Source organism: Oryctolagus cuniculus, chromosome 3, assembly GCF_964237555.1.
Source record: "Oryctolagus cuniculus chromosome 3, mOryCun1.1, whole genome shotgun sequence".
Lineage (NCBI taxonomy): Eukaryota > Metazoa > Chordata > Mammalia > Lagomorpha > Leporidae > Oryctolagus > Oryctolagus cuniculus.
Genome location: NC_091434.1, coordinates 183,539,400 through 183,559,685, shown reverse-complemented (window position 1 = coordinate 183,559,685; position 20,286 = coordinate 183,539,400). Strand labels below are relative to the sequence as shown.

The following is a 20,286-nucleotide window of genomic DNA, read 5'->3' as shown; positions in this document are numbered from 1 at the left end:
GGTGTTCTTTGTAAAATCAGAGAACAGGCCAAGGGCAGAGTGTGAGTCTGGGGGGCCGGCAAACTGGGGGAGGAAGCAAGAGAATGAGCTCCTTGCCGGAGCTGTGGTGGAAGCTGCGGCCCTGAGCTCCCGGGATCAGCAGGCTGGCTTTCTTTCACTAAGATTATTCATTTGAAAGGCACAGTGACAGAGACAGGAATGTTCCATCCATTGGTTGACTCCCTAAATGACCACAACAACCAGGACTGGGCCAGGTCAAAGCCAGGAGCCAGGAACCCGGCTGGAGTCTCACGGTGGGTAGCCGGGACTCTGGTAGTTGAGCCACCATCTGCTGCCTTCCAGGGTGTGCGTTAGCAGGGAGGTAGATCAGAAGCGGAGGTGAGACTCCATCTGAGGCCCTGATACAGGGTGCGGGGCTGCAAGTGCGGCTGAGCCCTCCCCTGGTTTCCGGGGAGGTCCTCTCCTCCACTGCAAAAGACCTGGTCGCTCCAGATTCCCTTCTTACAAGGATGCCGGCCGCCTTGCACTGGGGCCTGCCCGCAGGGCCTCCTCTGACTTCACTTCCTCTTGAAAGGCCCAATCTCTCTGCGCTCCAGAGAGCCAGGACCTCACCCTGCAGACTTGGGGAGGACACAGTTCAATCCAAAACAGAGGGAGGAGGAAGGACAGGTCCTTGCTGTGCCCCAAAACACACCCGGAGAGTTCCCCTGGCTCCTGGCCCCTTCCTGTGGCCTGGCCCAGCCCTGGCCATTGCAGCCATTGGGCCATCCTCCACGGCCTTCCCAGGTGCATTAGCAGGGCGTTGGATTGGAAGTGGGGCAGCCAGGCACCAGGGATGCTGGTGCTGCCGGTGGTGGTTTTACCCACGAAGCCACAGCCACAGCACGAGCTGCAAATCAATTTTTTTAAGAGCATTTTTTTTAAAGAGAGATGGAAGATCTCTCTCTCTAACTCTGCTTTCAAATAAACAAAATAAATCTTTTAAAAAACTTCTTTATGGAGGTGATTTCCTCTTGAAAGCAAGATCTCAAAGAGACATCTGTGCACCACGTCCGCAGCAGCGCTGCTCACAACACCCAGGCGTGGAACTACCCCGGTGCCCACTGAGGAAGAAGGGTTACATCCACGGTGGGCCTTCCACACGCCGGATCTCATTCAGCTAGAAAACGAAAGGAAATGCTGCCCAGGCTCCAACAGAGACGAGCCCTGTAGATGTTACGCTGATGACTGGAGTCACTCAGTCTCAAGCAGACTGGGCCAGCACTGTGGCACAGCCGATAAAGACACCGTCTATGATGCTGGCATCCCATATGGGCACCAGTTCGAGTCCCAGCTGCTCCACTTCCAATCCAGCTCCCTGCTAATGTGCCTGGGAAAGCAGTGGAAGACGGAAAGCCCTGAAAGATGGCCCAAGTCCTTGGGCTCCTGCCACTCATGTGGGAGACTCAGAGGAGTCTCCTGGCTCCTGGCTTTGGCCTGGACACCTCTGGCCTTTGCAGCCATTTGGGAGTGAACCGGCAGGTGGAAGACCTCTCTCTGTTTCTCCTTCTCTAACATTGTCTTTCAAATCAATCATAATTTTTTTTAAACTATTGTGTTCACATCATCTACAGACAACAGCAGTGAGGTTTTTTTTGGTTTTTGTTTTAAATTATGTATTTGAAAGGCAGAATGACAGAGAGGGAGAGAAAGGATGGCCAGAGCTGGGCAGATCCGAAGCCAGGAGTCAGGTGTTTCCTCCATGTCTCCCATGGGGTACAGGAGCCCAAGCACTTGGGCCGTCCTTCACTGCTTTCCCAGGTGCATTAGCAGGAGCTGGATCAGAAGTGGAGCAGCCAGACACCCATATGGGATGCTGGTGCCGCAGGTGGTGGCTTTGCCACTAAGCCACAGTGCAAGCAGTAAATCCATTTTTTTTTTTTTTAAAGAGCAGACATGGTTGGGGCTGGCGCTGTGGTATAGCAGGTATAGCTGCTGCCTGCAGTGCCATCATCCCATATGGGCGCTGGTTCAAGTCCCAGCTGCTCCACTTCTGATCCAGCTCTCTGCTATGGCCTGGAAAAACAGTGGAAGATGGCCCAAGTCCTTGGGCCCCTGCACCCAAGTGGGAGACCCAGAAGAAGCTCCTGGCTCCTGGCTTCAGCCTGGCCCAGCTCTGGCTATTGTGGCCATCTGGAGAGTGAACCAGCGAATGGAAGACCTCTCTCTCTGCCTCTTCCTCTCTGTAACTCTGCCTTTCAAATATTTTTTTTTTTAAAAGAGCAGAGATGGTATGAGTCTACCTAGAGTAGTCAGATTCATAAAGAAAGTGGAAAAGCAGTTGCCAGGTGCTGGGGGTTGGAACACGAGGAGCCACTGTTTAATGGGGACTGTGATTCTATTTGGCGGGAGGAAAGGAGCCGTGGAGACTTGGTGCATAGCCCTGTGGGTGGCTGACTGGGCGCACAGCCCCGTGGATGACTGGGTGCACAGCCCCGTGGGTGGCTGACGGGGTGCACACCCTGACCCTATGCAATTGGACACCTAAACCTGGTCAGGATGGTGCATTTCTGTCATGTGTGTCTGCACACAATAAAATGTTTAAGAAACATACAAGTGCCTTTAGCGAGCATTTGCTGTGGGTTCGGCACCTGGCTGAGGGCCTGTTCTGTGTAAATGCCGTGCGAGACTGAGCTGCATTGAGTCATGGTGTGCGGAGACCCGGCTGCTGGCACTGCAGGCAGCTGCCAACCACGGAGCTATAAATAGCCCCTAAGACAAGCCCAGGCCTGCGCTGACTGAGGGCAGCTCAGCTGTGAGCGACCTGGGAGCTGCAGGCCATAGCTACCTCTTGGTCTCCTCCCTCTTCCCGCCCTCCAACCCTCCCAGTCTTCCACACCTGCCTAAGGCCCTGGGGTCTGGCCCTGGACACGGCTTTGAGGTCACCCTTTGTGGGTGTGGCCACAGGTGCTCCAGGAGAGGGTCGGGGTCTCCTGTTTTATAGCTACAGAGTTGTGTCCCAAGTTCTGTAGGAACCAGGAGGCAGGGCGGGGTGAGGGTGCCTCACCCTCACCCACACCTCACTGCCCATGGCCTACTTGGGTAGGGAAGAATCTGGGGTAGTGGCTGAAATCAACCTGCCCCACCCTCAGGCGAGGCCCAGACAGACATCACTGGTTTGCCAGTGAGGTGTCAACCTGCCAGGCTTGGCCCATGACATGCAGGGGGAAATATGACATCTGTGCGTGCATGTGTGTGTGTGTGTGTGCACACATGCACACACAGCTTAAGCTGTGGAGAACCAGGATGTGCCACCCCTTGGCACAGGGGTTATTTTGAGCTGAAGGCATGTGTGGTCCAGAAAGGCAGGAAGTGTTTTCTGCCGTCTGCTTATCCCACGAGAAGCAGAGCGAGAAGTGTCCTGGTGAAAGTGCCCGTGTCCCCCAGGCCAGAGAGGAGAGCCACTCTTATCGCCGCAGGCAGAAGGCTGGCACAGATGAGTCTGCACAAACTTTGCTAAGGCGACGCCCTATCTTCCGAGTCACTAGTCCCCAGCTCATCATCCCTTGAAGCCAGCCCTCTTTCTTTTGCTAAATCACTGGGTGAGCCCCTGGTCCAACCCAGCTTCTTGGAGGTTCTCTCCTATGGACTCCTGGGCATGTACTGTTATATCTTAATGTTAGCCGTCGCAAAGCACACTGGACACCGGAGTAAGGGAAAGGGTTTATTGGGGAACACCCTACAGACCGGAGTGAAGGGGCGGCGAAGGAAAAAGGGAGGGAGACTGTAAGAGAGAGAGACAGAGAGAGGAGCTAGAAAGGAGAGAAGACAGAGCAGAGAAGAGGAGAGAGGAGAGCAGAGCCGAGAGACCAGAGAGAGGAACCGAGAGAGAGAGCAGGAGAGAAGGGCCAAGAGAGAGCAGGGAGCAGAGCTGAGAGAGAGCAGGAGAGAAGGGCCAAGAGAGCCCAGAGCCCAGAGGAGGAGGCTAGAGAGAGGAACAGAGAGAGAGCAGGAGAGAAGGGCCAAGAGAGCCCAGAGCCCAGAGGAGGAGGCTAGAGAGAGGAACAGAGAGAGAGCAGGAGAGAAGAGCCAAGAGAGCCCAGAGCCCAGAGGAGGAGGCTAGAGAGAGGAGAGAAGGACCGAGAGAGCGCGTGTTCAGGAACAGGCCCTTTTAAAACTTTGCCTGAGGGTGGGCAGGGAAGCAGGAGCAGCGAATCCCATTAGGATGGGGGTGGAGCCTGGCTCAGGTTGCTGGGCCATGTGGCCACCTGGCTACAACTGCACCAGTTTCCTAACATGTACACATTATGTGCAGGTCACCAGTCAAAGGTGAAGGGGATGGGAGCTGGTTGGCAAGTGTCTGGTTCAAGCTCCAGCTCTGCCCCGACTCGGGCTGCTGACTCCAGCTTCCTGCTGACACAGATCCTAGGGCGCTGTGGTGCTGGCCGGAGTGCTTGGGTTCCAGGTGGCAGGGGCTCAAGGACTCGGGACAACTTCCGCAGCTTTCCCAGGCACACTGGCAGGGAACTGGGCCAGAAACGGAGCAGCCGGGACTTGAACTAGTGCTCATCTGGGATGCCAGTGTCAAGGGTGGCAGTTTAACCCGCTGAGCCACAATGTCAACCCCAAGAGAGTTCTATCCACCGGTTCACTCCCCAGTACCTACAACTGCTGGGCTGGTCAGCCTGCAGTTGGGAGCCAGGAACTCCATCTCGCTCTCCCACGTGAGTGGAAGGGGCCCAAGCACTTGAGCCATCATCAGCTGCTCCCCAGTGTGCACTAGCAAGGCGCTGGATTGGAAGTGGAGCGGCCAGGACTGGATCGCTGTCTGATATGGGACGTAGGTGTCGCAAGCAGCAGCCCAACCTGGTGTACCGCAATGCCCACTCCTAACGAGGTTTGTAGCCGAGGTCATCACCCACCCCACAGGCCTCAGTCAAACACTGAGACACGGGGCTGTGTCTCTCCGGGTGTTGGGCTGTGGGTGCTGCATGTGTTTCCTGCGGCTGGTTTGCTCCCATACCTGTGGGCAGCCGCAGGCCCAGCTCATCCAATACACCAAGCTCTGGCTCTTGTCTGGTCCCCACTGGCCGCTCATGTGTTTCTTTTTTTTTAAAGATTTATGTATTTATTTGGAAGTCAGGGTTACACACAGAGAGGAGAGGCAGAGAGAGACAGAGAGAGAGGTCTTTCATCCACTGGTTCACTCCCCAATTGGCAGCAACGGCTGGAGCTGCGCCGACCCAAAGCCGTGTCGATCCAAAGCCAGGAGCCAGGAGCTTCTTCGGGTCTCCCAGGCAGGTGCAGGGGCCCAGGCACTTGGGCCATCTTCCACTGCTTTCTCAGGCCATAGCAGAGAGCTGGATCAGAAGTGGAGCAGATGGGACTTGAACTGGCGTCCATATGGGATGCCAGCACTGCAGGCAGCGGCTTTACCCGCTGCGCCACAGCGCCGGCCCTGTTTTATTTCTGATTGAGACAGAATTCACCGTCTGTAAAGTTCGCCCTCGGAACGTGGGCGAGCAGATGGTTTTCAGGTGGTCACACGGATGTGTGGGTCTGTTGTGACAGAAGGGTCAGCCTCTGCTGCAGCAGCAGCATCCCACGCTGGAGTGCCGGTTCCAGCCCTGGCTGCTCTGCTTTCACCCAGCTGCCCGCTGCTGCGCCTGGGAAGGCAGAGGGCGGTGGCCCGAGCTCCTGAGCCTCTGCCACTCCTGCGGGAGACGTGGATGGAGCTCCTGGCTCCTGGCTTCAACCTGGCCCAGCTCTGGCTGTTGTAGCCATTGGGGGAGTGAGCCAGCAGATGGGAGGTCCCTCCATCTCTGTCTCTCCCCTTCTCTGATGCTCTGCCTTTCCAATAAATAAATAAACAAATAAATAAGTAAATCTTTTTGAGAAGGATGTTGTTCAGTCATTGCCACCAAGCCTAGAGCATTCTCTCACTCCAGAAAGTCTCCTCTCTTTGATATGTACTGTGCCTCGGGAGATGCCCTGGAGGGGCGGAGCGGGGGCTTGGGAACCTCACAGTTAAAGGGAGGTCTCAACGTTCCCCTGAAGGCTGTGTGCTCAGGGCGAGTGTGGCTGCCCTGGGTGTTGGAGGGCCTGGTGTTCGGGGTCCTGCACGTGCTAAGCAGGCAGAGGCAGGGTGGGTGGGCAAATCCAGGGCAGACCCCACTCACCGCCGGTCTGCAGCATGCACTGGTGGGGAGTCAGCGCAAAGCAGAACTGCCCAAGGGTGCCTCCTTAGCTGTTATCTCCACAGCCAGTTCCCCAGGCCGGAGGCAGCTTATCTCAGGGGCGGGGCCCAGGGAAGCGCCGGCAGTGCTGAGGGTGGGCGGGGAGGGGGGATGGCCTGGAAGCGAGAAGGCAAGATCAGTAAAATTCCTGGGGCGGGGGGGCTTGGAGGTGGGAATGAGACCCCGGCACTGCATCCTCCTAGGCGCCTGCCTGGTCCGAGGCGCTGCTTGGAGGTTGAAGAATCCCTGCATCATCTCCCAGACCAGCAAGAAAAGTTTGCAGGGAAGACGGGAAATGTTAGTGTGCTGACTGATCAGGAGGTACTCTTGGGAGCCACCCCTGTGGGATGGAAGTGTTACCGGAGAAATTGCAGGGTTCTTGTCTTCGCGCAAGAAAGAATTCAGGCGTGAGACAGAGAGTAGTGGGAGGTAAAATAGCAAGGTTTATTAGGGAAGGGACATCCGTAAGGATGGATGGGCACCTCTCCAGACAGAGCCTGAGAGACTGGGGTCGGTGGTGGTGGGGGGGGAGCAAGGTTACATGGTTGAGTGCAGAGGTTACACCTGGCCAGACCAGGCGGGCGGCTCAGCAGAGAGGCAGAGGGCTGAGCGCGCTGTCCGGTTGAGGCGGGGGCGGGGGGGGGGGGTGTTAGTTAAGGAGATGGGTCTTGCTTCACACACTTCCTCCTGAAACAAAGGACTTTATGGATGCAAATGTTATCAGACGGGAGGAAGGGTGGGCAGGACCCCCTAGAGAATTGGTGTTTGAGATGCAGATACTGGGCTGCACCTGGGAGATTGTGGAAGATTGTCAGGCAGAAGGGGTGGGGGCCTCCACCTGGCAGGTTATCAGGTGGAAGGGGGCAGGGCAGGGCAGGATGTGAATACTGGGCTGCCCCTGAAACACCGTTGGGATGACCTGGAGATGCAGCATATGCTGGACATAGACGTCTTCTCTTTAGGCCTTTATGTCGCACACACATAAGCTCATAACTGACTTCCTACCTAACAGAAGGACCCATCAGAGGGAGAAGTTGGCATTTATCCTGTGAAACACACCTGTGGGGTCAGAGACACCCATGGTGGATATAACTGCACCAAAATATAAACCCATTCATTATAGCAGTACTGTTGTAGGGATGTGTCCATGGTAACATGTACCTAATGCAACACTTAACATTTTAGCGGGTTTTAAGGGGCCAGTGTTGGCATACAGGGATGCAACGCCGGCATCCCATGTGGGCACTGGTTCAAGTCCTGGCTGCGCCACTTCTGATCCAGCTCCCTGCTAATGTGCCTGGGAAAGCAGTGGAAGATAGTCCAAGTCCTTGGGCCCCTGCACCCATGTGGGAGACCAGGAAGCTCCTGCTCTCTGGCTCTGGTCTCGGACGGGCCCAGCTCTGGCTGTGGTGGCCATCTGGGGAAGGAACCAGGGGATGGAAGACCTCAGTCTCTCCCTCCCCAACTCTGTCTTTCAAATAAATAAAATAAATCTTTAAAAAAGAAGTTTTTGGTCTGTAGTTCAGTGGCATTAGGTGTTTTTACACGGTTGGGCACCCACCGCCCTTTTTCTTTTGTATTTATTTCAAAGGCAGAGCTACAGGGACAGAGGAAGAGAGGGAGGTCTTCCACTGTTGATTCTCTCCAGCCACAAAGGCCAGGAGCCAGGAACTCCATCCAGGTCTCCCACACCCACTCGGGCAGCAGGGGCCCAAGCACGGCCATTCTCTGCTGCTTTCCCATGTGGCCAGCCAGGAGCAAGGGCACAGCCGCCCCGTGGGGGTGGGGGACGCGCTGACCTTGCCCTAGGTCTCCCCAGTGCCGCTGAGCCAGGCGCCTGCACAGGCTGCAGGCAGGGAGGGAGCGCAGCCCATGAGACCCACAGGAAACATCCGGAACGGGACCAGGCGGCCCTGGGCTGGGTCTGTCCACAGCCAGGGCAGCTCTCTGGCAGCCGGGCCCTGCCCTCTGCTGGCCTCGGGGTCAGGCAGCTGCCTGGGTCCTGCCACCTCCCTAAGCCCTGTCACCTGCCCATGGGCTGTTGCCATAGTGCGGGGTGGGTCTGCATGAGTCCAGTCCCGAGGTCACTTCCCGAACAACTCAGCCCACACTCCCGCCAGGTGAGAGGGAGTGAGCTGGATGGCGGGGCGGGGAGGGAGCTGCTGTGAGCTTTGGTCACAGGGCCCAACCCTGTGCTCCTTGAGGACTATGCCCAGGTGGGTGTAGAAGGGCGAGGCAGAGGGCAGTGAGGAGCCCAGGGCTGCCCGGTTGCTGGGGGAGGGAAGCTGGCACCAGGCCTCTGTGAATTGTAGCCAGGAAGAAGCCAGAGGGTGACAGCCATCCCTGCCCAGGTGCTGGGTGCAGGTGAGATGTGGTCACTGGGCGAGCCCCAAGTGACGGTGATTGGCCCCGGCAGGTGCCTGCACTTTAACAGTGACAGTGACTGGCCTCTGCAGATGCCAGCAGTTTAACAGTGACAGTGACTGGCCCCGGCAGATGCCAGCAGTTTAACAGTGACAGTGACTGGCCCCGGCAGATGCCAGCAGTTTGACGGCCCTGCTCCACTGCTCACCTTTGCCCAGGCCGTGAGTCCCCCTTCCTCTTCTGTCCATTTCAGCCCCTCCCGGCCAGGTGCACCCTGGGCTTGCGTCTGCTCCCCTGAAGTCTGCCCCCAGCCCCCCACGCCCACCTGGCCCTCCTTGGGGCTCAATCCCGCAGCTTCCCAGCTGCTCAGGAGCCAGCGCCCCGAGGTCGATGTGCCCATGTGAGTTTGGCCCCTTGGATGCTTGCACCTGTTTGTTGATGTCCTGAGTCTTCAAGGCGTTTTAGACGCCCTTGGGTAATGCTGAACTCAGGACACAGGACACGGGAGGGCTGAGATCTGTTCCCAAAACCTGATCCGAAGACGACTCTGCAACTTCAGGGGGGACTTGCATGTGAGGGGCTCCATCGCCTGCAGCCACCCAAGACGGATCTTGCAGAGGTGGAAGACACTGGGGGAACTCCAGTCAATCCAGAGCTCACGGCCTGAGCCCCAGCTGGGTCAAGATGGACCCTGGGACTCTGCACTTCAAGCTAGTCCCTGCCGACCCGCGCTGGGTGTAGCCCAGCCTCCAGTAGGAGCCCTAGCTGCTCCACTTCCCACCCGGCTCCCTGCTGACGCGCCTGGGGAAGCAGTGGAGGATGGCCCAGGTGCTGGGGCCCCTGCACCCAGAAGAAGCTCCTGGCTCCTGGCTTCAGCCCGGCCCAGCCCCCAGCCACCATTTGGGGAGTGAACCAGTGGATGGAAGACCTCTCTCTCTCTGCCTCTCTAACGCTGCCTTTGAAATAATTGAAGTTTATCTTTAAAGAAACTAGTTTCCGGCTGGACCTGGTGCTGTGGTCAACAGCCTCAAGGACCTGAGGCCCTCTCCTGGAGGCGTGGCCAAAAGCAGATGGCACCCACGGAAGGGGGAGGGGAGCCTGAGGAAAGGCGCGCCCCTCGGGTGCAAAGCAGTCTGTCTGCGCCTTGGTGATCTAAATGCAGCAGCCGTCGGGCCCCAGGTCCCTCGTGCACTGGCCTGGCTTCGAGGCCTGGCTCGGTGTCTGGCGCCAGCTTCCTGCTAGCGCTCACCCTGCAAGGCCGGAGGTAATTCCATCCAGTCCCTGACGTGGGGGGCCCCATGGGGGCTCAGCTCCAGGCTTCCAGGGCTCTGACGGGGCCTCGTGTGCCCAGGGGCAGCGTTCTGAGCTGCCCGTGTGTCCCTCCGTACCTGGGGTGCTAAGGTGCTTGTACAGAGAGGCCTTCTCAGAGCTCTGTGACGTCACACGGCAGAAACGCCCTACACACACGAAGAGTGAAGGACTGGTGGACAGCGTGAGGCAGACTCACGGGACGGAGGACCACGCGACCACGAGGAATGACGACACGGACGCACATTTATTGACCAGAGGCGTTGAATGAACAGTGTGATACGGAATAAGTTAGAAAACATCTGGTCCCTTCGGGGCAGTATAAGAATACACAGGATATTGCTATTAACAGTCACCCGAGGAGCTGGTAGGATCCACCGTCCTGCCACCCCACCCCCGCTGCACAGGCAGCTCCCTGCCACTGCTGGGAGGCACACGGAGATGCCGGTCTGGGGTGCACTGCGCTGGGCGTCCGGGACTCAGCACCAGGGAAGGACCCTCAGGTGGAACGGGAGATCAACCTCTCCACTTTCCTCTCGCTCCTGTTCTTCCTTGGAATCCTCCTTCCCCCAACTCCCTGTGAGCCGAGAACCCGTGCCCGGCAGTGCGGGCCCCTGGCACCGCCACAGCCACAACACAACGTCTGTGTTTCTGTCGGGCTTACTGGTGGCATCCACAGGGGACATGAGGGCATGAGGGCTGTGCAGGCCGAGAACTTCCCGTGCTGCCCACAGGCCCCTCTCGCCTCCCGCCGGCCCTCCGTGGGGCACCCCCCGGACTGGCCTCTTCCTTCTCCTTCCCCGCTCCTGTCCACAGGGCACAACCCGGCGGGCACAGTCCAGTGAGGCCGCCCCCAAAAGCCCCTCCCAGAGGTCCTGTAAGTCTGCTATTGCATGCATCTGTGTGCGCAGGATGAGATGGGACCGTTGCAGACAGTCTACAGGGACTGGGGTCAAGGTGGCATCTCTGTGTCACAGCGGGCTCCGGGCACTCCTGCAAACCTTAGGAGGACCCCAGAACATCTTATTCACAGAGCTTACGAGGGACCCTCCAAGTCACGGGCTGCGCAGGCGTGGACGATTCCGTGGCTGTTAAGAGGAAAAGACGGCCAGCAAGAAGTCAGGCCCGTTTGAGGAGGAGCCTTGGCCGTGGCCACCAGGTGGCGCCGCTGACCAACGCAGAGAGCAGCTTGCTGGGGAAGCCACACATGGGTTCCTGTTCTTCCCACCTCCACTCCAGGGAGAGGGCCAGTGTCCTCACCTGGAGGACTCGTGCCCCGAACCCGCGGGCACCGCCTCTGGCCGCCCCCACTTCTGCCAGAGGCGCCTTCCCCATGCCCTGGCTCCTCTGGGCCCGACAGCAGCGGGCCAGGCCGGGCCAGGCAGAGCCGACAGAGGACCGGGCAGCAGTCTCAGCCCCGGGGCAATAAACAGATAATCCAAGCACTTTCCTTTTCTTTTTTAATACCTAAGGTTAGGAAACCCAGTCCCCAGAATCCACACCACCACGCTCCGCTGGCACGTGGGCGCTGTGCCTGGTCCTCGCTCCCTTTCCAGTGCCGACCTGAAGGAGGGCGGCCTGGAGTCGGCCCGGCCTCTGCGCCAGGAGCTACCACAGCCCGTGTTCACGCTGCCCGGGCTTCCTCGGGGCCGAGCTGAGGGCTACTTCTTGTGCAGAAACTTCATCTTATTGCCTGAAAAAGAAAAGGAGACCGTTCCACCAGGCAGAGGGGGCAGCGCCGAATCCAGCCCTTCTCATCCCAGCTGTGGTCTGGACACCTCTCCCTGCAGAAGCTGGGGTGGGGCCGCCTCCTCGGGGGCTCCCCAGGCCCCTAATCTGAGAGAGGGAGGGGGGCTGGCACTGAACACGCCAGGCAGGGGGAAGACTCCAGCGGTGCGGGCAGGGGGCCTCTGGTGGGAGACGCGGCAGCCCCAGCTTCCTCCCTGGGGCGGCTTTATCCAAACAGCCACATGGCTGGAGCTGGCCAGTCTGAAGCCAGAAGCCAGGAGCTTCTTCGGGTCTCCCATGTGGGTGTGCGTGCAGGGGCCCAAGGACTCTGGCCATCTTCCACTGCTTTCCCAGGCACATTAGCAGGGAGCTGGATCCGAGATGGAGCAGCCGGGACTCGAACCAGCATCCACTGGAATGCTGGCATCACACGCAGTGGCTTAGCTCACTGAGCCGCAGCGCGGGCCCCCTCCATCATTCTCCCTTTCCCAGTGAGGGCCCTTCTACTGATTCGACCGCAGTCCCCGTACGTCCTGTTTCCACCTCCCATACACCAAGCCCTCTTCCTCTTGTCTGCTCCCCACTGGCCGCTCACGGCTCGGTGGGATGTGCCACCGCCAGGCCTGCTTTCCCGGCTCAGTTGTCCAGAAGCTTTGGAAGGGGAGCAGGCGACACAGACACAGACAGCAAGACAGCCCTGGGGTGCGGTGAGGGGGGACGGCGGGGGGATCTTGTTTCCGCACCGGGAGGGACTTGGACAGGGTTAAGGCTTAAGGCGCCCGCTCCCGGCTGTCAGAGCTCTGTGCCGTCGGCTCCTGTGGGGGGGACCAGTCGAGCCTGCGACGGGGACGAGGCCCTGGCCTTACCCAGCCCCTTGAGGAACTTATTGACGCCACTGTGCTCTCCGCTGGGCAGGGTCTCCAGGTACTCCTGGGCTCGGACCTCAAACAGACCTGCGGAAGACACACGCAGCCGACTCAGCCCTCCCCGCCCCGCAGGGGACACCGGCGGCTCTGAATCACCCGAGGCTTCCCATCACCCTGTGAGCCTCGCGTGACACCTGCTCTGCGAGCTTTCAAGCTTGCATCCAGCGAACACCTTCCGAGTGTCCACACGGTGCAGGCTCACGGTCGCCAAGGTGAAGCGACGGCGGGGAAGCTCCTGCGCTCCGTTTGCTCCACTTCCCCGCGAGCAGGGCCCTAGCCAGGCGGTGTGGCATCCTGGGAATCCGTTTCCGGCTGCTTTGTAGGACCCTGCGGCACTGTCTCCCTCCCTTTCTGAGCTTCGAGGCTCCATAGCGCTAAGCTCTTCTGTCTCCCACCTCTCCATTCGCTTTGGCACACAGCCCTTGGCAGCCGCCCGGAGGAGGGCTCCCGGGTCTGCTCTGCACACAGCGGAGAATTTAGGGCTCCGTGTGTGTTCTCAGCGCCAGGTGCGGCCACGCCCAAGCACTGCCTTCCCCTCCCACCTGAACAGCCATTACCGACGTGGTGGGATGTGAGGCTCCCAGAGGGGCTGCAGGTGACTTAAGGAAGAGACTGGGATGTTTTCTTCCTCCCCTCCCCTCCCGTGAAGTACACTGGAGCCCAGGCAGCCAGGGAGGCGGAGAAGCGAGGAGGTCGGGCAGCCTGCAAGGTGCAGGGGCCCCAGGTCCAGGGCCAGGGTTGTCCTGGGGGTGGTTTGTGGAGGGCCTTCCGGGTGCCGGCTGCCACCTGCAGACCTCCTGGAGCCCATGTGGCCACGCTACGGAGCAGCCAGGAACCTGGACACGGGCTGCTCATGCACCGCCCAATTGCACTGCGTAAGGACCTTCACCCTGACCCCTCGGGGAGCCCGGGAGTTACGCCCCAGCTGCCCGGCTCCCTGCTCTGTGCTCTGGCTTTCTGCGCGTCGGGCGTGTGGACCCGGCTCGGGGGTTCCACGGCAACACCTCCACCAAGAGAGGCGCGCGCTCCTGCCCCTGCCTTCCTCCCTGCTCGTCCCTTGAGCCTCCTGGGCTCTGGGCGGCCCCGGCTGACCCTTGGCATCCTGCCGGCGCATCGCCCGCTCCTGGATGAAGCCTCGGAACGTCTGGGTCTCCATGAAGAGCTCCAGGAAGCGGCGCAGGCTCTTGGAGGAGACGGCTTTGCGGAAGGCCTCTCGCTGCAGCGTCCGCTCCTCGCGCTCGCCCGGCGTCAGGAACAGGGAGTAGTGGCCCACGACCTCCACGAAGAAGCGGACAAAGGCTTCGGAGACCACCTCGTTCAAGGGGCTCGACTCGGGGCCTGGGCAGCGGGGGAAAGCGGGCACAGCGCCTTTGAGAAGAGCTCAGTGTGGGTGGGGAAAGGCAACCCCACGCGGTCAGCTATGTCCTGCCACGCTCACGACCGAAAAATATGGTAATTAGCTATTTGCAAGGCGGAGCAACAGCGGGAGAGAGAGAGCTTACACCTGCCGGCTCACCCCCCAAACGGCTACAACAACTGGGGCTGGGCCAGGCCAAAGTGGGGCATCTGGAGCCCTATGTCTCCATCCAGGTCTCCCACGTGGGTGGCAAGAACCCACGTGCTTGAGCCATCATCTGCTGCTGTCCCAGATGCTGGGCCAGAATCAAACTGCGCTCCGACGTGGGACAGCTTAGCCTGCTGTGCCACCATGTCCGCCCCTCCCCCCCTTCACACAGATATTGCAAGGCGCAGACAGAGGAGGGGGAAGCGTTTCCCTCAGCCCACGCACGCAGAAGCCGAGTGCCGGCCTCTCTCTGGGGGACCGGCCTGCCCACGGGAGTGCGTGGCCCTGTCCATGTGACCCTGGCCACCCGGGGGTGGCTGCGCACTCACCGTGCTTGCAGTCCGGGGGCCCCTCAACCTGCTCACTGGCCAGGTCGTTCCTCTGCTCCAGGATGTGCTCCAGGGCCACCTGCAGCTTCCGCGGCAGGATGGAGTCCTCGTCGTCCATCTGAAAGGCAGGGGAAGCAGGGGCCCTCGCGCCAGGGCTGCGCACAGCAGCTGCGCCTCGGCCGCGACTCCGCCCCAGACGCCCCGTGGGGCAGGCCCGGCTCAGGTCTCGGTCTAGTGGGAACTCAGAGCCAGGGCCTGGGGTTTGAACGTTGTCTCTGATCTTTAAAAGCTGTGTAAGCTTCAGCTTGTCCACTTTACTTACTTGCTTTTTTTTTTTTTGACAGGCAGAGTTATAGACAGTCAGAGAGAGACGGAGAGAAAGGGCTTCCTTCTGTTGGTTCATCCCCCAAATGGCCACTACAGCTGTTGCTACGCCGATGCGAAGCCGGGGCCAGGTGCCTCCTCCCGGTCTCCCATGCAGGTTCCGGGGCCCAAGCGCTTCAGCTGTCCTTTGCTACATTCCCAAGCACATTAGCAGGGAGCTGGATTAGAAGTGGTGCAGCTGGGACTTGATCCGGCACCTATATGGGATGCTGGCATTGCAGGTGGCGACTTAACCCACTGTGCCACAGTGCCGGCCAAGATTTTATTTTTTAAAGATTTATTTATTTAAAGAGATCTTCCATCTGCTGGTATACTCACCAGACGGTTGCAATGGCCAGCGCTGGGCCAGGCTGAAACCAGGAGCTGGGAGCTTCTTTGGGGGGTCTTCCATGTGGGTGGCAGGGACCCAAATACTTGGGCCATCCACCCCCCACTCCTTTCATTGGCAGGGAGCTGGACAGGAAGTGAAGCAGCCGGGCACATATGGGATGCTGGTGCTGCAGGTGGTGGCCTCTAAATCCACGCATTTCCCTTGTAAAAGTGCCAGGCACTCAGTGGGTGGTTTCCCCTGCCTCTGCCCCACAGGGAAGCCAGTGCTGGCCGGGCCCTCTGCCCCGCAGGGAAGCCAGTGCTGGCCGGGCCCTCTGCCCCGCAGGGTAGCCAGTGCTGGCCGGGCCCTCTGCCCCGCAGGGAAGCCAGTGCTGGCCGGGCCCTCTGCCCCACAGGGAAGCCAGTGCTGGCCGGGCCCTCTGGCCAGGACGGGTGATCAATGCGATCTGTATCTGGCTTTATGATCTGGGGAGCTTTGGAGAGGGGCTGCCTGAGGGCTTTGGGGAAGAGAAAACAGAAAATGATCACAGCCATGGCAGAAGTCTCTCAGCAGTGTGACAAGGCCAAGGTCAGAAGCTGTCCACCTGTATGCCCGGGGTCTTCCTTGATAGGAAGGCCTGATCGGAATTAGACCTCTGGAGATGAACGTGTCCTGTTTTCTCTGACCACCAAGGTAACTGTTGATCATTGTGGAAGATACATGACAGCATTAGAATAATCGAGAACCCCTCATCATCTGTCTTCCGACAGTCTTCCTGTTTCCCTCCCCAAGAAAATTAGCAATAAGGTGGGGCTGGCACTGTGGCACAGTGGGTTAACTCCCTGGCCTAAAGCACCAGCATCCCATATGGGCACCGGTTCTAGTCCCGGCTGCTCCTCTTCTGATCCAGCTCTCTGGGCCTGGGAAAGCAGTAGAAGATGGCCCAGGTCCTTGGGCCCCTGCACCCACGTGGGAGACCGGGAAAAGGCTCTGGCTTCAGATTGGCGCAGCTCCAGCCGTTGTGGCCATTTGGGGAGTGAATCAGCGGATGGAAGATCTCTCTCTCTGTCTCTACCTCTCTCTGTAACTCTGTCTTTCAAATAAATAAAACAAAACTTTAAAAAAGCAAGAGAGCAGTAAAGTGTTGGTGGGTTCCTTTCTCACACACACACCCATCTGTGCACACGCGTACAAACACACATGCACATGCACGCACCTTTCTCCTGTCTTCTAAAAACACCGAGAGCAGCAAAATCAAGTTTTTAGTTTTGTGTCTTGACTTTTTTCCATTCAACAATCCTATCGTGAACTTTGTTATTAAATGTCCTTTAAAAGTCTATCTATGGCTGGTGCTGTGGCTCACTAGGCTAATCTTCCGCCTGTGGTGCTGGAACACCGGATTCTGTCCCGGCTACCCCTCTTCCAGGCCAGCTCTCTGCTGTGGCCAGGGAGTGCAGTGGAGGATGGCCCAGGTGCTTGGGCCCTGCACCCCATGGGAGACCAGGAGAAGCACCTGGCTCCTGCCATCGGATCAGTGCAGTGCACCGGCCACAGCGGCCATTGGAGGGTAAACCAACAGCAAAGGAATTCCTTTCTCTCTCTCTCTCTCTCACTGTCCACTCTGCCTGTCCAAAAAAAAAAAAAAAGTCTATCTAGAAAGGTACGGGCTTACAGCTCCAATGCTGGGAAACCACGCAGGGTCAGAACGTGTGGAAGCCCTTGGCCCCCTCCTCGCTGTGTGGAAGCCCTTGGCCCCCTCCTCACTGTGTGGAAGCCCTTGGCCCCCTCCTCGCTGTGTGGAAGCAGTCCTTGGCCCCCTCCTCGCTGTGTGGAAGCAGTCCTAGGCCCCCTCCTCGCAGTGTGGAAGCAGTCCTAGGCCCCCTCCTTGCTGTGTGGAAGCAGTCCTTGGCCCCGGCCTCTCTCCTATCCCCACGCAGCCCTGAAATCCCAGGGCCGCCTCCTCACTGTGCTCAGTGTTGTTGCCTGCTTGTCAGTAAGGAGGCGGTGCGGAGCTCTGGACCAAGTCCACCCCCCCACCCACCCCACCCCGCCCCACACCAGCTGAAGAGGGCAGGCAGTGGCTGGGGGCGTGGCCTCCCACTCACCTGTCTGAGGAACCGACTGCTGACGAGGTCGACCACAAGGACCTGCAAGACGCAGAAACGGGGCCGTGACCATGGCCAGGGCTCTGTGCGCTAGCCTCCTCCTTGGTGGCACGGAGGGGCCTTCCCGAACCACAGCGCGCCACCCTCTCAGCGCAGGCCTGGACACAGGGCTGCCCGCCGCCTCCCGGCCCTGTTCTCCACTGGCGAGGCAGAGCGGGGGGCACCCACAGTGCACGGGTCACTGATGGGGGCGAGACGCCAGGCCCTGGCTTGTGCCCTTCCCCCGCTGCCCACCTGGCCTTCTCCCTTCTCTGAGGCATTTGGGACGGGGCGCCCTCCCTCTCGCTCTGACGGGGGCTCTGGCCCGGGAAGGGGCCCTGGTGCAAAGTTCAAGGAGGCGCTCAGGTGCCCGGTCACACAAACATGTCTGATGGTGAGGCTTCGCTCAGATGGCAGCCCGGGCCACGGGCTGTGCTCAAGGAGGAGCAAAGGGCTTGGAGGGTTACAGCCACAGCCGCAAAACACGTGGGCTCCTAGCACATCCCAGAGCCCCTGCCCAGCAGCCCGAGGCCTCCTCTCTGCTCTCACACACCCTGCCCGGGGTCCCGACAAGCCCCTCGCAGTCCACAGATGTGGCTGGAGGGGCATCAGAGCCAGGGGCGGAGACTGGGGACGGCCCAGTGCGCACCTGCTCCTCCCAGTGGTTCCAACCTGGGGATGAGCCGGCTGTAAATCCCAGCACACGCGGGACTGGGGTTAGATGAACTGGGCGGTCCCTGCTCTTTAGCCCAGGCCTTGGGTATTCCCAACATTTTGGTGGGCATCTTGAACTGCTACAGGAGCCTAGCGTGCTCTGCATCCCGGGGCCTGCGTGGGGGCGAGCGGGTGGGAAGGGAAGGATGGGGTGGGGGTGAGGGTGACATGGGAGAGGCTGTCACCCGGTGGCCTTGTCAGTGGCTGGCACACTACTCACTTCCCTGAGATGAGACAGGGCATGCTACAGCTCCGAGAAGCTAAGCGCTCCTCCTGCTCGCCTCCCTCTGCTCACCCTGGCCCGCGGGGACGCGCAGGGGCCGGGCCCGGCCGGGGCTTACCTCCTCCAGCGGCAGCTCCCGGAGCAGCGGCAGTGAGCTGGACAGCAGCCCGACGAGGAAGGGGGTGGGAGAGCACACGATGTCAATCATGGCGGGCGGCAGCACCGGGATGTAGGTGTGCTGCCAGCTGAACGGGTAGATGAGCGCCACCATGGCGTGGCAGCACTTGGACAGGGTGCTGCGGCCAGGGAGAGAGGGGAGAACGGCCGCTCAGGGCGGGCGCAGGCCCTCCTGGGCTGCCCCACCGCTTCCCGCTTCCAGAACTGTGTCATCCAAGAGTGGAGGGTGTCGTGGCTGGGATGGCTCCCATATCAAAGTGCAGCTCTGAGTCCAGCTACGCAGCTTCCGGTCCTGCTCCCTGCTCACGCGCCCGCCCGGGGAAGCACTGCATGGTGGCCCAGGGACTCGTCTCCTGCCACCCTGTGGGAGACCTGGGTAGCGCTCCTGGCTCTGGCCTGGCTCAGCCTGGGCCATGTGGCCATCTGGGAGTAAACAGTGGATGGAAGATCTCTCTCTCTCTGTCTCTCCCTCTTTCTCTGGACAGGCAGAGTGGACAGTGAGAGAGAGAGAGAGACAGAGAGAAAGGTCTTCCTTTTCCGTTGGTTCACCCCCAAAATGGCTGCTATGGCCGGCGCTGCACCGTTCCAAAGCCAGGAGCCGGGTGCTTCCTCCTGGTCTCCCATGGGGTGCAGGGCCCAAGCACTTGGGCCATCCTCCACTGCACTCCCTGGCCACAGCAGAGAGCTGGACTGGAAGAGGGGCAACCAGGACTAGAACCCAGCACCCCAACCAGGACTAGAACCCAGGGTGCCGGCACTGTAGGCAGAGGATTAGCCTAGTGAGCCACGGCGCCAGCCTCTCTGTAAGTCTTTCAAATAAATAAATACATCTTTAAAAATTATTTTGATATAAGAAATTTAAGACTCATGCATAGTTTTTTCACAATAAACATCACACTTCCACGAGCCTCAGGTGATCTTGATTTTGAAGTGATTTTGATTTATTTTTAAAATTTTCATTCATTTTTATTTATTTGACAAGTAGAGAGAGAGAGAGAGAGATCTTCCATCTACTGGTTCACTCCCCAAATGCCAGCAACGTTAAGGCTGGGCCAGACAGAAGCCAGGAGCCAGGACGCCCATCGGCGTCTCCCACGTGGGTGGAGGGACTCAACCCCTGAACCATCGTCTGCTGCCATCCAGGCCCACGCGCAGGAAGCTGCGTTGGAATCAGGGGCAGCTGTGACCCCGGCACTCTGCTGCAGGACCTGGGTGTCCCAGCGGTAGCTTAAGCAGCTGCGCCGACACCCACCTGGCCTACGCACTGGACTCCAGGGAAGTAGGGGAGCCCAGGACTTTAGACCCGGACGTGACCTCGGGCTAGAGTTCGCCTTGTTCTTAAATTCCTAAGGAAACGGAGGTCACCAAGGTGAGGGCCTCTGATTCTCGGGTGGGACAGGACAGGGACAGAGTCCTGCAGAGTGGAGGGCGAGACCCAGGGACACGCACGGGCCTTACAAGGCTCAGGGTGCGTCGTCCTCTGTGTCTGTGTTTTTGTCACTGCAGTAGACAAATCTGTTGCATACTTTCCCCAACTCCAAGACAAGGGGCTCGTGGCCTCTTGGGGTTCCACCGCAGGAGGAGGAAGCAGGGCTCGCCTCTCCGCCCGACGCCTGCTGGAGGCCCTGCCCACCTGCTGCAGAGAGCCCCATCGGCCACAGGGGTGCGAGGGAACTGGGCAAGAGCGGGGAGAGGTGGGAGAAACGGTCAGCAGCACCAGCGCAAGACACCGGGATGGACAGACAGACGCCGCAGAAGGGAAGACGGAGTCCGTGCAGTGAACGGGAAGGGCCCGAGTGCAAGGACAACGGTATTCAGTTTCGGCTTTTAAAAAATTATTGGAGGACAGAATGGAGTCCCCATCCCTAATGTCTTTTGTTTGTTTGTTTGTTTGTTTGTT

General features: G+C 59.4%; 1 protein-coding gene across 4 annotated transcripts in view; it reads right to left on the bottom strand.

Moving 5' to 3' along the window:
- Positions 1-11,330: 11,330 nt before the first annotated feature.
- The window catches only part of DENND2A (DENN domain containing 2A), a 106,535-nt gene continuing 97,579 nt past the window's right edge, over positions 11,331-20,286 (bottom strand). For all 4 annotated transcript variants that reach the window (XM_070071408.1, XM_070071406.1, XM_070071409.1 and 1 more), the window contains exons 15-20: positions 18,328-18,505; positions 17,234-17,275; positions 14,435-14,552; positions 13,634-13,879; positions 12,482-12,568; positions 11,331-11,580 (exon numbers count right to left, since the gene is read on the bottom strand). In XM_070071408.1, the coding sequence (XP_069927509.1) occupies positions 11,549-11,580; positions 12,482-12,568; positions 13,634-13,879; positions 14,435-14,552; positions 17,234-17,275; positions 18,328-18,505 (703 nt within the window). In that variant the 3' untranslated portion in view covers positions 11,331-11,548. The remainder of the gene's footprint in view (positions 11,581-12,481; positions 12,569-13,633; positions 13,880-14,434; positions 14,553-17,233; positions 17,276-18,327; positions 18,506-20,286) is intronic.